The sequence below is a fragment of the Pterocles gutturalis genome, unplaced genomic scaffold, assembly GCF_000699245.1.
Source record: "Pterocles gutturalis isolate BGI_N339 unplaced genomic scaffold, ASM69924v1 scaffold29286, whole genome shotgun sequence".
NCBI classification, from domain to species: domain Eukaryota; kingdom Metazoa; phylum Chordata; class Aves; order Pterocliformes; family Pteroclidae; genus Pterocles; species Pterocles gutturalis.
In genome coordinates this window covers 13,869-31,051 of record NW_010101336.1, presented here as the reverse complement: position 1 = coordinate 31,051, position 17,183 = coordinate 13,869, and the positions used below count along the sequence as shown (strand labels likewise).

The 17,183-nt window shown below is 50.3% G+C and overlaps 1 protein-coding gene across 1 annotated transcript in view; it reads right to left on the bottom strand.

The window, feature by feature from the left end:
• The window catches only part of LOC104468870 (serine/threonine-protein phosphatase 2B catalytic subunit gamma isoform-like), an 18,544-nt gene extending 1,561 nt beyond the window's left edge, over window positions 1-16,983 (bottom strand). The window contains exons 1-12 of the mRNA XM_010083148.1: window positions 16,791-16,983; window positions 16,390-16,514; window positions 10,373-10,484; window positions 8,058-8,203; window positions 7,785-7,924; window positions 7,158-7,235; window positions 6,972-7,066; window positions 6,183-6,308; window positions 5,189-5,266; window positions 4,327-4,353; window positions 3,274-3,355; window positions 2,641-2,738 (exon numbers count right to left, since the gene is read on the bottom strand). Coding sequence (XP_010081450.1) covers window positions 2,641-2,738; window positions 3,274-3,355; window positions 4,327-4,353; window positions 5,189-5,266; window positions 6,183-6,308; window positions 6,972-7,066; window positions 7,158-7,235; window positions 7,785-7,924; window positions 8,058-8,203; window positions 10,373-10,484; window positions 16,390-16,514; window positions 16,791-16,818 — 1,135 coding nt within the window. The 5' untranslated portion in view covers window positions 16,819-16,983. The remainder of the gene's footprint in view (window positions 1-2,640; window positions 2,739-3,273; window positions 3,356-4,326; window positions 4,354-5,188; window positions 5,267-6,182; window positions 6,309-6,971; window positions 7,067-7,157; window positions 7,236-7,784; window positions 7,925-8,057; window positions 8,204-10,372; window positions 10,485-16,389; window positions 16,515-16,790) is intronic.
• Between the last annotated feature and the right edge of the window lie 200 nt (window positions 16,984-17,183).

Genomic DNA, 17,183 nt, shown 5'->3' with positions numbered 1-17,183 from the left:
AAAAAAAAAAAAAAAAAAAAAAGAAAAAAAAAAAAGAGTGACAGTGAGTGATCTAACATCATCGAGCCCACAGCCTCCCAGCCCCACGGTGGAGAGACGACCGTAATCAAAACCAACTGGCAAGAAAGGGAAAAAAAGGTGAGAGGAGCTCGAGAGGAAGGCTGGAAGGGGACTCCCTCGGTTTGAGCATCCACCGAGCTCTGGCACGGGGGAGTCACCTTTCCTCGCGTTCGCTGGACTCGGCACGCAGAGAAATCCGATGGAAAGGAGCAGAGAAGCGCAGAGTTGGCTGGCTGCTGCATGCACCGGGGGGCTCGGGCACGTGGGGACCCCACAGCAAGGACAGCGAGGGTCCCAGACCGAGCCGTGGCTGTCCCCCTGCATTGGCAGCCCCTCTTCTCCCAGTTTTGTGGCCTTGCTGTCCCCCTGCATTGGCAGCCCCTCTGCTCCCAGTTTGGTGACTCTAGGGTCACCTGGCCACCTTCAGAAGGTAAATTATGTGGAATTCACACCAGAGCAAAGCCCCAACCACCCAAGCCATGTAAAGGAGGGGACCCCCAGGGCTTTTTGGAGCAGTTTGCTCTCAGGGGGAGGGCAGGCAGCAGCAGATACCAGGCTGCTCCGCTCCCGATGCCTTGAATTCTAACTAAAAAAAAACCCAGGCTGATGTTTCAAATCCAGTTTGGCTTCAGCTCCACCTCCTAAAAGTGTTACCAAGCAACAAGGCACCATAAAGCTGAGCACCGTCCCCCTTCCTAAATCTCCTGCAGCAGCCGCCCAAGTTTTGGGAGTCCCAGCCTCAACATCTGGGAGGAGGCCCTTCCCTGGAACAGATCCCCAGCTTTTAGCCTCCAAACGCTGGAGTTTTTTGCTTTGGACACAAGACAAAGCCCACGTGTGTCCTCGAGAGGCCACGGAGGAAGAATGGAGCTGTGGCTGAGCATCTTCGCTCCAGATCCGGTGACTTTACTCAGCCGGTTTTGCTGCGAAAGCTCGGCAGGAGGCTCGGGGAGGGAAGGGGCCCCCCACTGCGACCTGCAGCCCTGTCTCTCCTCTTTTGGGGTGCAGAGGAACCCTGAAAGGGGGGCACAGCCCCCTCTGGGTCTGAAGGAGAGCCTGTACCTTCCCCAGGAGCTGCTGCGAGCAGACAGGGTGGTGCAAAGGGATGTGCGGAACAGGACGGGGGGAGAGGAGGAGGCAGGAGGGGGAAAAGAGTGTGAGAAGGGGACAAAAAGCGGGGTGCTGCTGGGGGGAGCATGGGGGGCTGCTGGGGGAGAGCACGGGGTGCCGAGAGCCATGGGAGGAGGTGGCAGGTAGGGTCGGGTAAGGCAATAGCAAAGGTCTCCAGCTTGTTTGGTTTGTCTTGGGGAGAGGAACAAATCTCAGCTCCCTTACTGGGGGGGGGGGCTGCGGGGTGGCCCCTCCGAGGAACCCCCCCGAAGAGGGGAAGGTGCAGGATGGCATCACAGTCCGCCCCGCTCCCTGCGCTGTCAGCAAAAGGGGCAAAGCTGCGGCAGCACGAGCTGTAACAGCCGCCTTCCCACTCAGGTTCTGTTCCCATGCCTGCAGCAAAACTGGGGCGACAGAAACCATTACATTATGGTTGCTATAAAAAAAAAGGAAAAAAAATTCATACTCCTCTGCAGGCAGAGAAACCCATGAGTTTGGGAGCGATACAGCATCCTCCCCATGCCAGGAGCGGGCAGCAGTATTTACACGTTTCTCACTCCTGAACTATTTAATCAAGGCAAGGCAACCCCAGAACAAGCCTTCTCCTGCGCCCGCAGGAAATCACCCGGCGCTGATAGGAAGGGGAAAGCAGGCTGGGGAGATGCCAGCATTCAAAGGCTGGCGGCAGGAAAGGATTAAAACACTAGATTACAGGATTCCCTCTGGGGACACATGTTACTGGGATAACTCATTCCCTGACCATCAGCCAATCTCCCTGCCCTGCGAGTTTAAAGCACGCGGATCGCTCGGTCCTGCTCTCCGCACACGAATAACACAGACCAGTTGGCTGCCGAGGGAGGAAAGTATTTCCCAGCAAGCAAAGAAACCTTCCAAACCAGATCAAAACCAGGGGGCTGAGAGAAGTCTTAATATGAAACATACAGGCCTGGAAGAATCTCCTGCCTTCAACTCCATCTAAGCTTCCTCTGGTTGGGATTTGCAATTTCAGAGGGTGAAAATCAGAGGGGTTTTGTTGAACAAAGAACAAACAAGCAGGTGCGTTTACTGTGACATTCATACAGCAGCAGCAGCAGACAGGTGAAGCAGAGGATGCTCATCATGCAGCATTAGAAGGGAAATAAACGATAAAAATTGTTGCAGAAACATACAGTAAAGCAATACACATGCTTTAGCAGGGTGCTGTTTATTGTCTTTTTTTTCCCCTTGTGTTCCCCTCCTCGAGGGTACACGGGGACACCTTGGAAGGCTCTGCGCATCCCCACCTACATTTTTGCTTTTTCCTATTTCTGAATCCTTCCTCCCCACGGGTCTGAACCACCTCTCGGGTCCCCTGGCACCCTGAAACCTGCCTACGGGAGCTGATGGAAGGGTTTTCAGGGCAGCGGAGGGGCAGGTGTAAGGCTGCAGAGGGGAAGCAGTGCTGCAGGGAGGAGGATGGTTCGTACTCACCCGTCTGGAGGGTCTGCCTCCCCCCCGAGAGCACTCCCAGGGGCAGGGTACCTGTGGGAGTCAGGCCCTTGAGAGTCAGCACGCTCTCGCTCTCCTCTCTGCAAAAAAAAGGCGAAACAACCGGTTATCAGGAGATCAATGCGATGCTGGGTTAGATCCACGCGAGACTATTAGGGGTGAGCAGCACGAAAACCAGAGTCTGCCCTGTGCTGACCGCAGGCAGCGTGGGTACGATCCACCGAGCACGACCTGCCTCCTCGAAACACACCTCGGCTCGCTCAGCCTCGACCCATCAGAGCTACGGCACAGCAAATGCACCCCAAAAGGGCTCAATATCCCCAATCAGCAGCATTTCTGCAGGCTTGAGATGAAGGTTTCTGAGAGTCAGACCGCTAGGCATACAGAAACCACCACCTCCAGCCTCTGCCGTCTGCTCTGAAGCAAGAGTTTTGTATGATTTTCCCCCAGCAGGACTCTATCGTATGATTTTTCCCCAGCAGGACTCTTTTGTACAATTTTCCCCCAGCACGACTCTATCGTACGATTTTCCCCCAGCAGGACTCTGCCTGCCCGGAGCACCCTGACCAATGTCCCTCCATAGCCAGACCCCAAATCACAAACTTCTTTCCTTACCGAAGAACCGAGAAGACACGTGCCATCTTCCCAATGGCTCTGATCTTATTCCTGATGATCTCTTTACGGACTGTTGTCCCACCTTAGGGAGAGAAAAAACAAACAGCAGCATGTTTAAGGATTTCCTTGTTTTTCCAGGCACAGGTAATGTCAATATGAAGCACCTGCCTGACTCCAGGAAAAGAAAAAAATCATGGTTTACAGATTCACAGCTACACTCTTGAGAGAACAGCGCTGAGAGGATGGCGGTCAGGATGGCAGTGAGAAGGGCAACACCAACGAGATGACACACGGACTTAAAAAGGTCTCGAGAGAACAGAACCACCAAAGGAAACGGCTCGGATAGGTCTTTGTTGGAAGCTCACCAGGTTTGATCACACTACACAGGATGTAACACAAATGACTCAGCCATGTAGACACAGTTTTGCAAGGCAGAACACTGACGAAATCTGACTGCTGATGAACGCCGCAGAACACCGGGGCTGTGCTCGCCGCGGGGAAGGAGTGTCACGCAAGCATCAGCTTTGGGCATCCAACGCGTACAGTGAAGGGCTTGGCCGGAGCCTTGCAACTCTGCTTTTGACCCCACACAAACACAAAGTGAGAGATGTGAACGGCACCCCCCTCCCTTTCCGCTATACAACAGGAGAGGGGGAAAAAAAAAAAAAAAAAAAAAGGCATGGAGGGTAACTGAAAACAAACACAAAAAATTCAAAAGTCAAAGAGGTAACAAATACATCTCCTCTCAGCTGAGATTCCTCACATGGCCCAAGTACACATTAGGACAGTCCAAGCCAAACCGGAGGAGGTCTAACATGCACCGATGGCTCAGCCATGCACTAAGTGGCTGCATTCAGAAGTCAGATAGAAACGTGACCCCGTTTCTCGAGTTCCTGGAGGAACGCAGAAGGGTTAAAAAACACACGGCGCTTATGTTAAAAACTGAAAGGGGATGAAGAGACTGCCCGACTAGTCAGCTATTCAAATCCACTCCAAGGAATCTGGTGGCACAGGCAGTGAAAATTAAGCTTGTAGCAAATTCTAGCTGGGTACCTTTCTGATAGCTTGAAATGTAGTGATCTTCAGGGAGAGGAGACACCAAGAAACAAGTAGATGAAGACAGAGATAGAAGAAACAAATTTAATTTTCATGGGAGGGAGAAAGAAAAAAAAAACCAAAACAAACCAAAAAACCAAAAACGAAATGCAATGGGAGAAGCGGGTTAAAAGTCTCGACCTGGCGACCGAAGCAGCGGCACCTTGTTGTACCACAACGGTGTTCTGCTTCTCTGCGGGACTGACTGTCCTCCGCCCTACACCGATCTCCGGACCCGCCCCCCCCCCCCGGGCATGCTCACGGCCCCGCTTCTCGCTGCACGCCCCACGCCTGAGCTTCCTCTGGGTCAGCACCTCGCTCTGGAGCGATTCCCCCCCCAACATACAAACTGCAGCGAGTGTTCTGCCCCTTCCATGCATAGCTTAAAATGAGGGCCAAAAACTGCATCCTGCTTTTTTTTGGAGGGTGACGTGGGAAGCCTCTTTCCAGAGTTCCCTGCGACAGATGAGAAGACTGAGTAGGTATTTTGGTACAGAAAATTTAGAATTGGGGGGGAAAAAAAATAACTACTTGGGAAGCAGGCTCTGTAAGGAGCAGGAAACCATCCTCCAGAGTAGCTGGCAAGAGCGTCTGTCGCAGTGAATATGGTTTAATTTCTCTGTGACTGAATAGCAAAGGGGGGAAAAAAAAAATGTTTCCTACCCAGAACTGTACAAGGGTTGGCCAAAAAGGAACGGGAGACCCTGGCTGGATGTCCAGTTATAAATCAAGTGCTGAGCACTCTCGAGCTAGCATTGCACGCCTTCCCCACCTTCACCCCCCCACTGGTACCAGCTTGGCTGTAACAGCGGTTTTTTACCTTCCAATGTCTCATCACCATCTGAAATCAACTCATCATCGGAGCATATGTTGAGGATGTTAACGAGCATTTCTGTGACTGTAAGAAGCACAGACAGGGAGGTTAGAGAGACCTGGCAGGCAGAGCTATCTAGAGGACGAGCTGGACAAGGAAACAACGTCAAGGTCATTTCTACCCTGGAAGTGGAAGCCCAAAAAGACACTTTTAGCTGCACACTGCTGGGACCTCGCAGCAGTACCCAGAGCAGACGACATACTTCACACCTTCTGCCAAGGAGGTGGACGCGGTCCAAGCACATCACAGATGAAGCAGACGTGGGGAGCGGGGTGCCAACCTCCGCGCAGAACAGCCTGGGCTCGCCGAGGGTCCCCCCTCCCCACCCCGACTCGCACACAGGCCACCTGGCTCCAAGAACGTCAAAATTCAACCTCTGGTTCCTCAAAGTCAAAAAACCCTTTGGTGCTTCAGCCCTTTAAGTCATACTCCAACCATACAGCACTGGGGTGGAATTTAAACTCACTGGGAGACGTGAAAAACATTTTCCTGAGAAACTGAGGCAAAAGCTTGGTCATATTTTAAGCTGCCCCGCCTCCTTCACAAGGAAACAAGCCCTTAAATTGAAGTGAATGCTTCCTTGTCGGTGGGCAACAAGCCAAGAGGAGATTTGAGTTTCTCTGGTGCAAACCCAGAGCGAGAGAAATGTCTCCAAATTCTGAGGTGGGGCGACACCACCCCGTATCAGCTCCATCAGCAAGGCAGACATAGCAACAAGGGATGGTTTCATTAGTAAAAGCTTTCTAAAGCAGCTATCAACAATTAATTTCACGTGAACATTACCCAGTAATATGCAGATCTCCTTGAACCTGAACTCCTTTCCAGCGCCAGCTGATACGAATGAGTTACAACACTCCTCCAACACATCTAACAGCCCGCGGGACAGGGTACAGTGACCAGTCACCGGGCAACTGGTAACAGAAATCCAAATCTCTCTTACCCTTTTCCCCTACAAAAGGCAAAGACCATGTGAAGACATCCATGAAGTTTGGAAGCCAGTAGGGATGAGGGGAACAGTTGAACTGCCTGATGTTCATGACATTGTTTTCGTATTTCAGTACAGCAGCTAGAAGAGAAAAAGGAAAGACAACGCGTGTCCCTAGGTGCTGTCAACTTCTGGGAGCTGTACCTGCGCTAATAAAACTTCATTATCAACAAGAGGTTGCACTCATGGAGAATCAAACCACCTGCTCTCCAAAATGAGAAGGCTCAAGCAATATTTTTTTCAGTTTACCCATTACATGGTTTCACTAAAGCTCATCATCATCAAAATTTATGCAAATCAGAAGCCATGAACCCAGAGCCAAGATCCAAAAAAAAAAACAAAAAAAAAAAAAACACCCCACGGCTGAGGAAAGTTCCCCATCATACTCAGATGGTTTTAGAGGCACAGGGAAGTTAAAAGCTTGCCTGTACGAGCAGCTTCTGTTTTACGGCAGCATACATCAACAGCACTCAGCTGTCACGTGGCTGGAAACAAAAACATTATTCTGGACTTTATAACTCGACAGCTAATTGCCACAGTAATACATTAAGTCTCCAAGAAAGAGAACCCAGCCACCTCCAGCTCCCCAGCTGCCCCAGTTTAGCACAGAAAGCTTTTTTCATCTCATGCATAAGAATGCACCCAGAGGAGAGGGCAGAGTGGGCATGGGAAGATGGAGAGGGATTTCCTGAGCACGTGGGGACAGCCCCGACACCCCAACAGCCCTGCCCTCGCCAGCCTTACCCTTGTTGTTATAGACATCTAGGTAGTTTGGTGCAGAGAAGATTGTGATTAACGAGGGAAAGCCTGTCGTCTGGCTCTTCCTGTACATTCGGTACCTGAAAAACAGGTCAAGTGTTAAACACACTGGTCTGGCTGAGAAGAGCAGGAAGGCAGAGAGCCTGCTCCATCCCGGGCTGCAGCACTTACCCAGCGTCCTGGGCTTCGTGAGCTCGGATTACAGATAACAAACTATTGTTCTGCAAAAATTCACAAACTGCAGGATAACTGGAAAACAAACAAAAAAAAAAAGCAAGGAGACATGAGCATGTGGCACAGGACAGCACCCACGGCACGTGGCACTTGCAGCATCCATTCGGTTTGTGTCCAGTGTCCCCAAACAAGACCAATACGTACTACATTTAAAAATTAATTGCCAAGCATTCTGTTAAACAGACCCCTGGTGCCAAGTCCTCCCTATCAGCCAGGCTACAAGTGGTCCGTCAGCACAAGTGCTTCTCTTTTAGACAGGAAAAGATTATCTCCTGAGCTCCTGGTACTGTGCAGTGCCCAAAAACCACTCCAAAGGCACCCTGCCAGCTAAAGGAGCATCTCTGCTGTCCGATACCACAATCTCAACACATCCACAGAGAGCTCGATATTACAGGATGAGAAAAGACACAAGACCTTGTGCATTAGAGCCAAGACTATTCCAGAGCCAGGTACACTGTCAAGTCCCACAGAGCGATCTGAATCGCGATTTATCTCCCTATACATCCTAGGATAAGGGGAGACGAGCAGCTCCCGTCCCTCAGAGCCCCCTCAAACACCACTGACCTGTAGAAATAGGAGCAGCCTCGAACAGTGTTGTGGGAGAAATGTTCCAGCGTTTTCTCGTTGCCGTAATCCTCTGATGGGTCGGACCAGAGCAGGTCACACATGGGACCAAAGGCTGGAGGCTCCTTAAACCTGTCTAACTGGAAAACGGACAGAAAATCAGGACAGGCAGAGCACGGGAGCCTCAGCCTGGAGCTCCTCGCAGGAATCAAGCCAGCCGTTAATCACATTATTAATTGTAAGCCATGGGAAAGGACGACGGAGATTACTTACTTTCCTAATGTCATCTAGACACGTGATTTCTGGAGACAGTCCTCCATGAACGCACAGAAACTGCTGGTTTAACAGGGCAGCAAGAGGAAGACAGTCAAATGTATCCATACACGCATCGTACACTCGCTCCGAATACTTGATTCGACCTGGAAAGATGGGGACAGGGGGAAGAAGAGGGGGAAGAATTGAATTATTTTAATTTACCCATTTACAAAACAAAGACTGCTCAGGCTGTGCAAAGCAGATTTTTTTTTTTTTTTTTTTAAAGAGGGATTCATTCGCGCATCCAAACCTACATGATATGGGAAGCACTAAGCAAAGCTTTGATCAGCCAAAGTGTTGTAACTTCAAGAAGACGAGCTCCTAAAGCGATACGGAAACTCCACATCCATGGCCCACCGAGTCCAACTTTGCACCTGGCTAAAACACTGCCTTCAAAAATGCGTGTTGGGCACGAAGATAAAAAGCTTCACAGTAATCTGGACATGGTCAAGAATATCCATCTCCCTTCCAGCTATTTTCTAGAACACCTGCACTAGGAAAAGAGGCCAGGCGCTTGCCACGGTAACAGAAAACCTGGGATACGGATAAAGCCATCCCATTATTTTCCTGCGTTCATCCTGCACCTCTAGACTCCGAGAGTCTCACCAGCCTCGGTATCACACACTGGGAAACACAGCAGCTGTTTCATTTGGCACAGCAATAGCACACAGCCATTTACGAGAGGAATTGCCTTTTGGGCTGGACACTTTGAGCCAGAACTGGAGCGAGACGCCTGCAGGTAAATGAATCTTCACCCCGGATCGTTCAGTGATCGCAAGCTCTGCTGGATGCCTCGTCCCAGCAGAGGTGAAGAGGATGTTCCGATGCATGAACAGAGACACCGTGGCCCTTCTCAAAGTGGTTTGGCTTTTGCAGCAAGGCTCCAAGCACGTTCACAAATACCCCTCAACACTTCCCGTTAGGACGGAGAGCAGGAGCAGAGATCGACACGTGTCTTCTTGCACCTGCAGCCCCTTCGCAGGGCAGCGATGTGTTAACACAGCCACATCTTCAGCAAAGCCCCATTACTGCCATAAAATAAAGCATAAAAGTGCACGAATGGAAAGTTTACCTTTCATCCAGTTTTATTTCCGAGATAAACAGGTTTTTTTCCAGCTGCACGCTATGATAAAGGAAGAGGAAAGGCAGCATCTTCTGCTTTCTACCAGGGGGAAAAGCCCCATCACCTCTGGCTCTCTGGTTCAAACTGAGCCCAGCTCAACAGGAGCTCACCCACCACCATCTGACGACTCCAGCATCCAGCAGAGAGCTGGCTGGTGCTTCCCAGCTCATTTCGGAGTAAACAGATGTCATTCTCTTGGTACCTACCAGCCTCACCGAGCTGAAGGGCTAAAGATCGGACCTGTGCCTTGCCCGTAACTACTTCTTGAGGTCGGGTCCTTGAGCAGCGATTCCCCAGTAAAGAGCGGCACGTCGCTGGTGTACACCTTGTTTATTGCTCGAAGGAATGACCGTCATCCTCAGGGGAGAGGGGTCATTCCCCGACCTTTCATCACCGTTGGTTTAAAAATATGTAAATGCTGCAGGAAACTATCTTTAACTCGGCTAAAATGATCTTAAAGGTAATGATTCTCCCCAGCACAAACACCGAGGAACAAATCCTTTATGTGCTTCCAATTGTAATCACCGAGCCCAGCTGCACAATCTGGAGCTGGAAGTCGTTTGGCAGTAATTATCCAGCGCTGGGCCTGACAGGCGGGAGGGAGGGTGTGTGTGCAACGGGCTCAGCAGCAAGGCAGGGAAGAGGCGTTCGCGTTTCTTCCATCCACGTTCATTCTTCGTAACCAGAAGGACACACCGACATGCTCTCTGTACTTTACAGGACTTTTTTTAATATATAGAACCATAGAATGGCTAGGGTTGGAAAGGACCTTGATACATATATTTTTTTTTAAAGCAAGAGCTTAGAGGTCCTTAAAAAAAATATATATTTTTTTTTTAACAGGAGAAGAGCTACGTACACAGGTGTACTTTACAGGACTTTTTTTAATATATAGAACCATAGAATGGCTAGGGTTGGAAAGGACCTTGATATATATTTTTTTTTTAAAGCAAGAGCTTAGAGCTCCTTAAAAAAAATATATATTTTTTTTTTTTTAAACAGGAGAAGAGCTATGTACACAGGGAAAAAAAAAGACAACAGATTTTCACAGCCCAAGAGCTAACCAATATCACTCATAGCACAAAAATTAAGACCCACACCTGGTCACAACACATTAATACATTTAAATCCTTCCACCGCTGATACTTACACTCCTGCTTAAAGGTGAAGTATTCTGTGAGGTGCCTGCACTCGTGATTCCCTCGAAGGAGGAACAATGTTTTGGGATGATTTATCTTTAAACTCCATAAATACAGCACGCACTGCGAGAAAGGGAAGGAGAAGATGGCATGTAATAAAAACTTTTTATAGGGCACTAATCAGCCGTAGACTTCAGTAAGAGCTTCTGGGAAGACACCCAACAAGCTGAATTCAAAGCGGAAGCCTGATAGAAACCCAGCTCCATAATCGGCAGTAGATCTTATCTTGGCCAACTTCACCAGTGGGGGAAAGCCACACGGAGCATTTCTCTATATTAGGCTTGACTTGGAGAAGTGACAAATGAGATCGCATTCAACCGAAACCAGCTCTGGGCTGGGTGGGGGCAGTTTTTCCCTTCCAGCAGCAAAAAGCACCCATTTCAGAGCAGCAAAGCAAAACCAGCTGCGCGGCGAGATGTGGGCTCCAGATGTCCCCCTGCGATGGAAACCAGAGCCCATCCCATACAACAGCCGGCTCGCTGAGACATTTTATCAAGTGCATTAAACATGGGTAAAAAAAATCAACCTTCATCTTCCTCGCCGACTTCCCCCCCGCCCCGTTTGTCTGCTTACGCTACAGTCATGTGAAGTTCAAGTTCAAAACAGGAAAAGCCAAGCCAAAACCCAAGCTTAGTAAAGCCTCCTGGCTTTGAAGAGGGCTTTCCACATCCCCTCTCCGAGCAGCAACACCTGTAAAAAGATCATCTTTGATGAGGCGCAGACCAGAGTCAAACTGAAACAATCTTTTTTTTTTTTTTAACCAGAAATATTTCACGGTGGGTTTCCAAAGAGGCTCCGTGGAGAAGGGCAGGGCTGGGAAGCCGGTGTGCTCACCCTTCTGCACCGTGCATCGTCAAGCTGATAGCGAAACCAGCCGGGATCTCGCACGGGGAAGCGTTCTCACATTTCCCTTGTTGATTTGGAGTGCTGGAAGGACAACCCATAATGACAGCAAGCTTGGAGATCTGGATTAAAGTCTCTAAGAAGAGCTTACCCTTTAGGCTGACGTGCTACAGAAACGGCACACGCCTCGAGAACACCAACCACGGAGTCTGTCAACAGTTTTACACTTTCAAACATCGCTGAGCTGGTGCACGGATCTCCGGGAACACGCTGCTGTGGCAGGGAACCAGCCTCCAGAACCAAAATAAACCAGTTCCCAGTTAGTTTCCAGTACAGACACCTCAGATACCAGGGGTATTTAAGCACTGAACCTGCACGGTAAGCTCTGCAGTAGTTATTCCAGCTCCATGCAGGGATCCCTAAAACCCCAAGGAGGTGTAAAGCGCCCGTGTCCAACGCAGAATTCAACCCCGCAGAAAGAGAGGGGATGGCAAATTCTGAATTCTAAAATCGAACAGAAACGGGGCCGGCGGCAGGTAATTTAAGCGGTGGTTGAGGCTGGCAAAAAGAATGTTTTATTGCATCTGCTAACGGGAGGAATGTTCCCAACAAAACCATTTATAACTATCTGTGATTGAAAGCCTGAACTTCCTCTGTTTGCAACCTAAATGTCACTTTTCTGGGTGACCATGAGAACCAAAAAGTCCCTAAAAATGACCCAAAGGACTCGCTAAGGGCTGGAGAAAGCAACCAGCCCTGGTTCAGAGCAGAGCAAGAGAGCAGAGCCACACCATCAACGAAGAGGAGGATTCGGGGTGCAGAGAATGTCAGCAACTTGCAGAAGAAATACTTAAAAATACACTCTAAGTGTTTTAAAGTGAAGTGGAAGTGAGCAGCACCACAATTCTTCCTGGACATACAGCGAGCAAACCACGGCCGTCGAGAGCCGACGTCTCCGGCATCGCCGCAGCTCCCCGGGTTTGCAGGGATTGCACGAGGACACGGTGGGGCTGCCAGGCACCGCTGGGGTACCGATGAGTAAAGGACATTCCCAGCCCTCGTGAGCTCCGGAGGGGCTGGAACAGGGAACAAGGGAGGTTTCTACCCTCGCATGCCGCAGATGCTTCCTGCGCAGATCCCTTCCCCAGCCGTGCACGGCGTCGTGCCCAGGAATCGATTACTGTGTGTTTACAACAGCCTAGCAGCAACTTTAGACACTTACGGCTTAAATAATCCACTTCTCTGCCTCTTCTGCCTGTCGGTTCGAAGCCCTGTGCCCCCGTTTGATCCCACCCTTCGAGGGGAAAGCCCGGCAGCTCACGGTGGGGGAATTGCGGCAGGAATTGCTGCCTGCAACCCAGAGCAAAGGCACGAGGGGCTGCTGCCAAACCTGCCCGCGCCCAGCCACGCCGTTAATCTCTCGTACCATTTACGAAACCCGGCACTTAGGAGAAAGCGATAAACATCGAGCCTGCCAGCTCTGCCCGGAGGAGGCAGAGGAGAAAGCACGGCAGAACTCCTGCATCCCGGTCCTGTGCTCAGCCCTGAATTTCCCAACATCAACCGGATCTCTTTAATATTATTCTGGATAAAACAGCGCATTCAATCCCGGCAAGATTACCATACATACAACTCTGTAATTAGACAACGACCATGTGTCCTGTTGTAATTGGATTTGCAAAACCAGCCTGGCACAGGGGTATGCCACCCTCACACCATCTTTACTGACAAATCTACTCCTTCCACAGATTCTATTCTTGGTCATAATAATTGTTTCACTTGATAATTTAATAAACCAATTCTATTCATTGTACTCCGGCAGTTCTGGATTCACGGGCCAGGATGATCCCTCGACTAGCGGAAGGGTTTGGAGATGTAACTAAGAGCTTCAAGCTCTTTGCAGGAAGCATCTTTCCCACGTGCAGACTGACGAGCGAACCCCCCATCAGGATGCTGTCCCATCAGCATCTCCAAACAGACGTGTTCAGCTCAATTTCCGTGCTGACAACGTTTGGGTCCATGACCGGTCTCGCCGTCGCAGCGGGTTTTGTGGCAGGGACTGAAAGCACAAGCTTTGCAGAGTCCTCTTCCACCAGACATCAGCCATCGCAGCTTTCACACGGTTGCTTCCCTCCCCTCTCCTCCCACAACTCTTTTCTTTAAAAAAAAACCCAACAACCAAACCACGCTTCCTGGCCTCATTATATTCACTGGGAATGAAGGTTTTTAAATGAGAACTTCCCTAAGCCAGAGGCCCAGAAACAACTTGTTGAAGACATCCAACTGAGCTGACGAACAGAGGCTTTCGGTGTTTTTTAAAGGTTTTGTCTGAGCCACAAACTGCTCCTTTTACCTCGACAACCAAATCCTCCCAGCAATGGGGAAAGCTTGCGGGCTGTTAACAAGCACCAGTCTGCCCGAACACCTCCTTGACCCCCAGGTTTGCATCTTGTTTCCTCACTGCCTGCATCAGGATGCAATTACACAATTACCTCCGTCTCATTCAGTTAAAAGGTCGTGATGAGCAGCTGCTCTGGGCAGGCACTCCACAACATCCCCACCCAGCCCACGGAGGCACAAGTCGGTGTGGGGATGCAGGAAAGCCTGATGAGGATGGTGTCTCGGGAATCCAGATCCTTTTCCATCGCCTGAGCCTCTGGGATACAGCGATCAAACCTCCAAACCCCAAATGCACAGATCTCAGCACTTCAAAGTCCAGCTGCTATGGGTTTGCATTTTATAGCCATCGCCTGAGCCGCTGGGATACAGCGATCAAACCTCCAAACCCCAAACGCTCTGAGATCTCTGCACTTCAAAGTCCAGCTGCTATGGGTTTGCATTTTATAGAAGTCTTTAAAAATAAAACATAATGCAAAGACACCCATTTGGCATCATTAACTCTTTGCTTGCAGCGATCCTCCCCGCCAGCTGCAAACCTCCTGCGGTTTCACTATAGAAACCAGCTTCTGCACACCCAGGTGGGAATCTCTTCAAACACATCAGCTGCACTTCGCAGTAGGTGGGAGAAGAAAAAAAAAAATCAAGAGGCACACATCAATAGGAACAAGGGAATCAAGCCTTCTGGATCCTGCTTTATCAGTGACATTTGGCTCAGCCCCCGCACGTGCTAATCAAAGCCCACCCTGAGTCGTGAGAGATCGATGCTGGCTCTGGGGGTAATGGAGCGCTCGGTGGCTTTCCCTCTGCAGGCACCGGGGGCAAAGGGGACGGAGAAGGGTCAAGAGCAGCATAAAATAAAAACTTGCTGCTCAGAGCTGGCACAGACCGGCTGCCCGAAGGCTCTTGAGCCCGAAAACACCGGGCTGCCTTGCACAGACCCTGGGTCAGAGTGTCAGGGCACAGCAGCGACCTGATGAGGTTCACCGATGATTTTCAGACCTTCCTCCTTAAAAAAATAAAATGCCTCTTCCCATCGCCTCTGTTCTCCAAGGCAGACTCATCGTCCATCCCCCTGGAATTCTTCTGTACTATCGCAGCAAGGAGAGGCGAGGGCATCGATCCCAACTCCAGTACTTGCTTCTGTGGAACTGGGACTAAAATCCCCAGGGCGAATCGATTGCGGGGTAAGAGCAAAGAGCGGGAGAAACACTTCACCTCCCAGGATCTGTAGAATTCATTCTTAGACACAGGGTACGACAACTCTCGTTTGATGGTTTCTCCATTAATACAAAAAAAAAAAAATCCATGTCTTATCTCGGGAAGAATTGCTGTGCTATAACATAATCTCTTTTCCAGGTAAATATATTTCAACTGCAAACCCAACTTGCGCAAGCCAAATACGTGGTCAGATGCCTGTTCTTCCCCTTCCTCCCCAGGGGTTAGGGGGCTCCTCCTGCCAGCACCACCAGAAATCCCAGCAGCCGTAACCCCACCTTCCCAGCATCCGGCCCCGCTACCCCGGAACCCACTCATCGTCACCCCTTGGCTCACCGTCAGGATTTGGGAACACCGGGAACACGAGGCTGGAATTCAGCCAGAACGCTGCTAGAGCACAAGCTCTCGGTGGCACCCTCCTCAATCCTCTGCAGAATCCTTCAAAGAAGTGCTCGCATTAACTGTCCCTGAGAGTTCCTTCCCAACATTTAGCTCCGATCCCTCTGCAGACCCAACAGCTCAGCAATTCCTGCACTGTGCTGTGCAACCTCCCCCTTTGAAGAGAATCCGCTCACTCTGTTCTTCCAGCCCAGTTTTACCACCTTTCATGCCCCTCTTTCCCCAAACACCTCCCATTACGTTGCCTCCAACGGGAAAAGCACTTCTTTTCCACTCTGCTCTGCCTCTGCAAAACCTGAAAGCTGCAACCCCTCGGGGTGTGCAGCGTTTGCTAACAGCTCCATCGCTCACAGGTCTTCAGCGACCCAGCAGCAGCCACGGGGACCCATCATTTACTTCGCCCTTTAAGACCAACAACTGGCGGTGTTTCCCAAAACTTGGCTGGCAGCATCCCACAGAGCTGCGAAATCCCAACACGACGCCAGAGGCTGGGCTGATGTAAGGTGACAGCGTTATTGTGACAAGGCTGATTGTCACAGGGGCACAGCAGGGCTCGATGCACAATGAAATGCCTCGGCACCAAGCTCGTGGGTCACAGCGAGGTGTACAGCAGCCTAGGTGATTTACTGCTCCTTTCCCCTCACCCTGTCACTGCCAGGTTGATGTGTTCATGGGGACGGCAGGGAAGTGGTGACTCAGGAATGGAGAGTTTTCTTTTTCCTGCTAAGCTGAATCCTGCGAGTTTTTAAACGTTTGCTTCCCACTGCCTGGTAGGATCCTGCTGCCTGTAACATACAATCAGCTCTCCCTCTAGTTCCCCTGACTGACAGCTCCAAGTGATATCAAAACCCGAGTTCCAAAGCCAGAGTTTAGTCATTAACCCCACTGCTGCTGCTTAACTCTCTCGCTGGGTGTGAATCCGGTTCAAAATCACGACATTTGGACATCACTTTTCTGCTGAAATCATACTGTAAGTTACCTATGATTTTAATTCCAGGCAAAACTCGACCAGAATGTAAAATCCAGCAAAACAGATCTGTATTTGCCAGCTTGGCTCAACCCTGTAGGTTAGTTTCGTACCAGCACCCCCGGGCTCAGCTTTATTTGTCACCTCTATACTGAAGTAGCCTCTGTCCACGTAGTCTCCCAGGAAGAGGTAGCGGGTGTTATTGGGTGATCCTCCGACTTCAAACAACTTCATCAGGTCAAAAAACTGCCCGTGAATGTCACCGCACACTAGGGGAGGAAGAACAGCACAAAAGAGGGACAGAATTACACGCTAAGAAAAGAAAGGTCGCGACAGCAACAAGGAGCGGAGCACGGCTGTGCTCTGACCCCAGCTTCAGCAGAGAGCTCCTCAACCCACCCCAGCAAAATCCTCTCTTCCGAGAGCTCAGGCTATTTAAAAAACCTTGCTGGTGGAAGGAACACAGCAGAAAACCTGCTACTTTGAGCAGCTTGTGTTTCTAGATGGCCCTTAGTTCGGACTGCAGCCTGGGAAAGCTCTCTGACCTGTGATGGGAGCCTCCACTTCGATCATGGTCTTCTCGTGCCTCAGGATGGCAGCCCCATCGTTGATGATCTTCAACGCCGCGTCCTCTTCCAGGCGCCCTTCCTTTACCAAGTGGCTCTTCAAGACGTCAAGCCGAGGCTTCCCATCCTCAAACACCTCCTTCAGAGTGAGCCGCTGCGTGGGAGGAAACGGGACAGCTGGAAATGGAAGCGAAGAAGTTAGCAACACGTCTAAAAAGAATTACAGTCTTTTCAACAGGAGGCTTTCGTTCCAAGCCTCAAGACAAGCATACGCTCAGAAACATACTTTCACTGAAACGATGCTCTCAAATCCTGAAAGAAGGGAAGCTAGGCTGCCAGAGCAACCGAATACACCCCTCCGCTTGTTTGAAA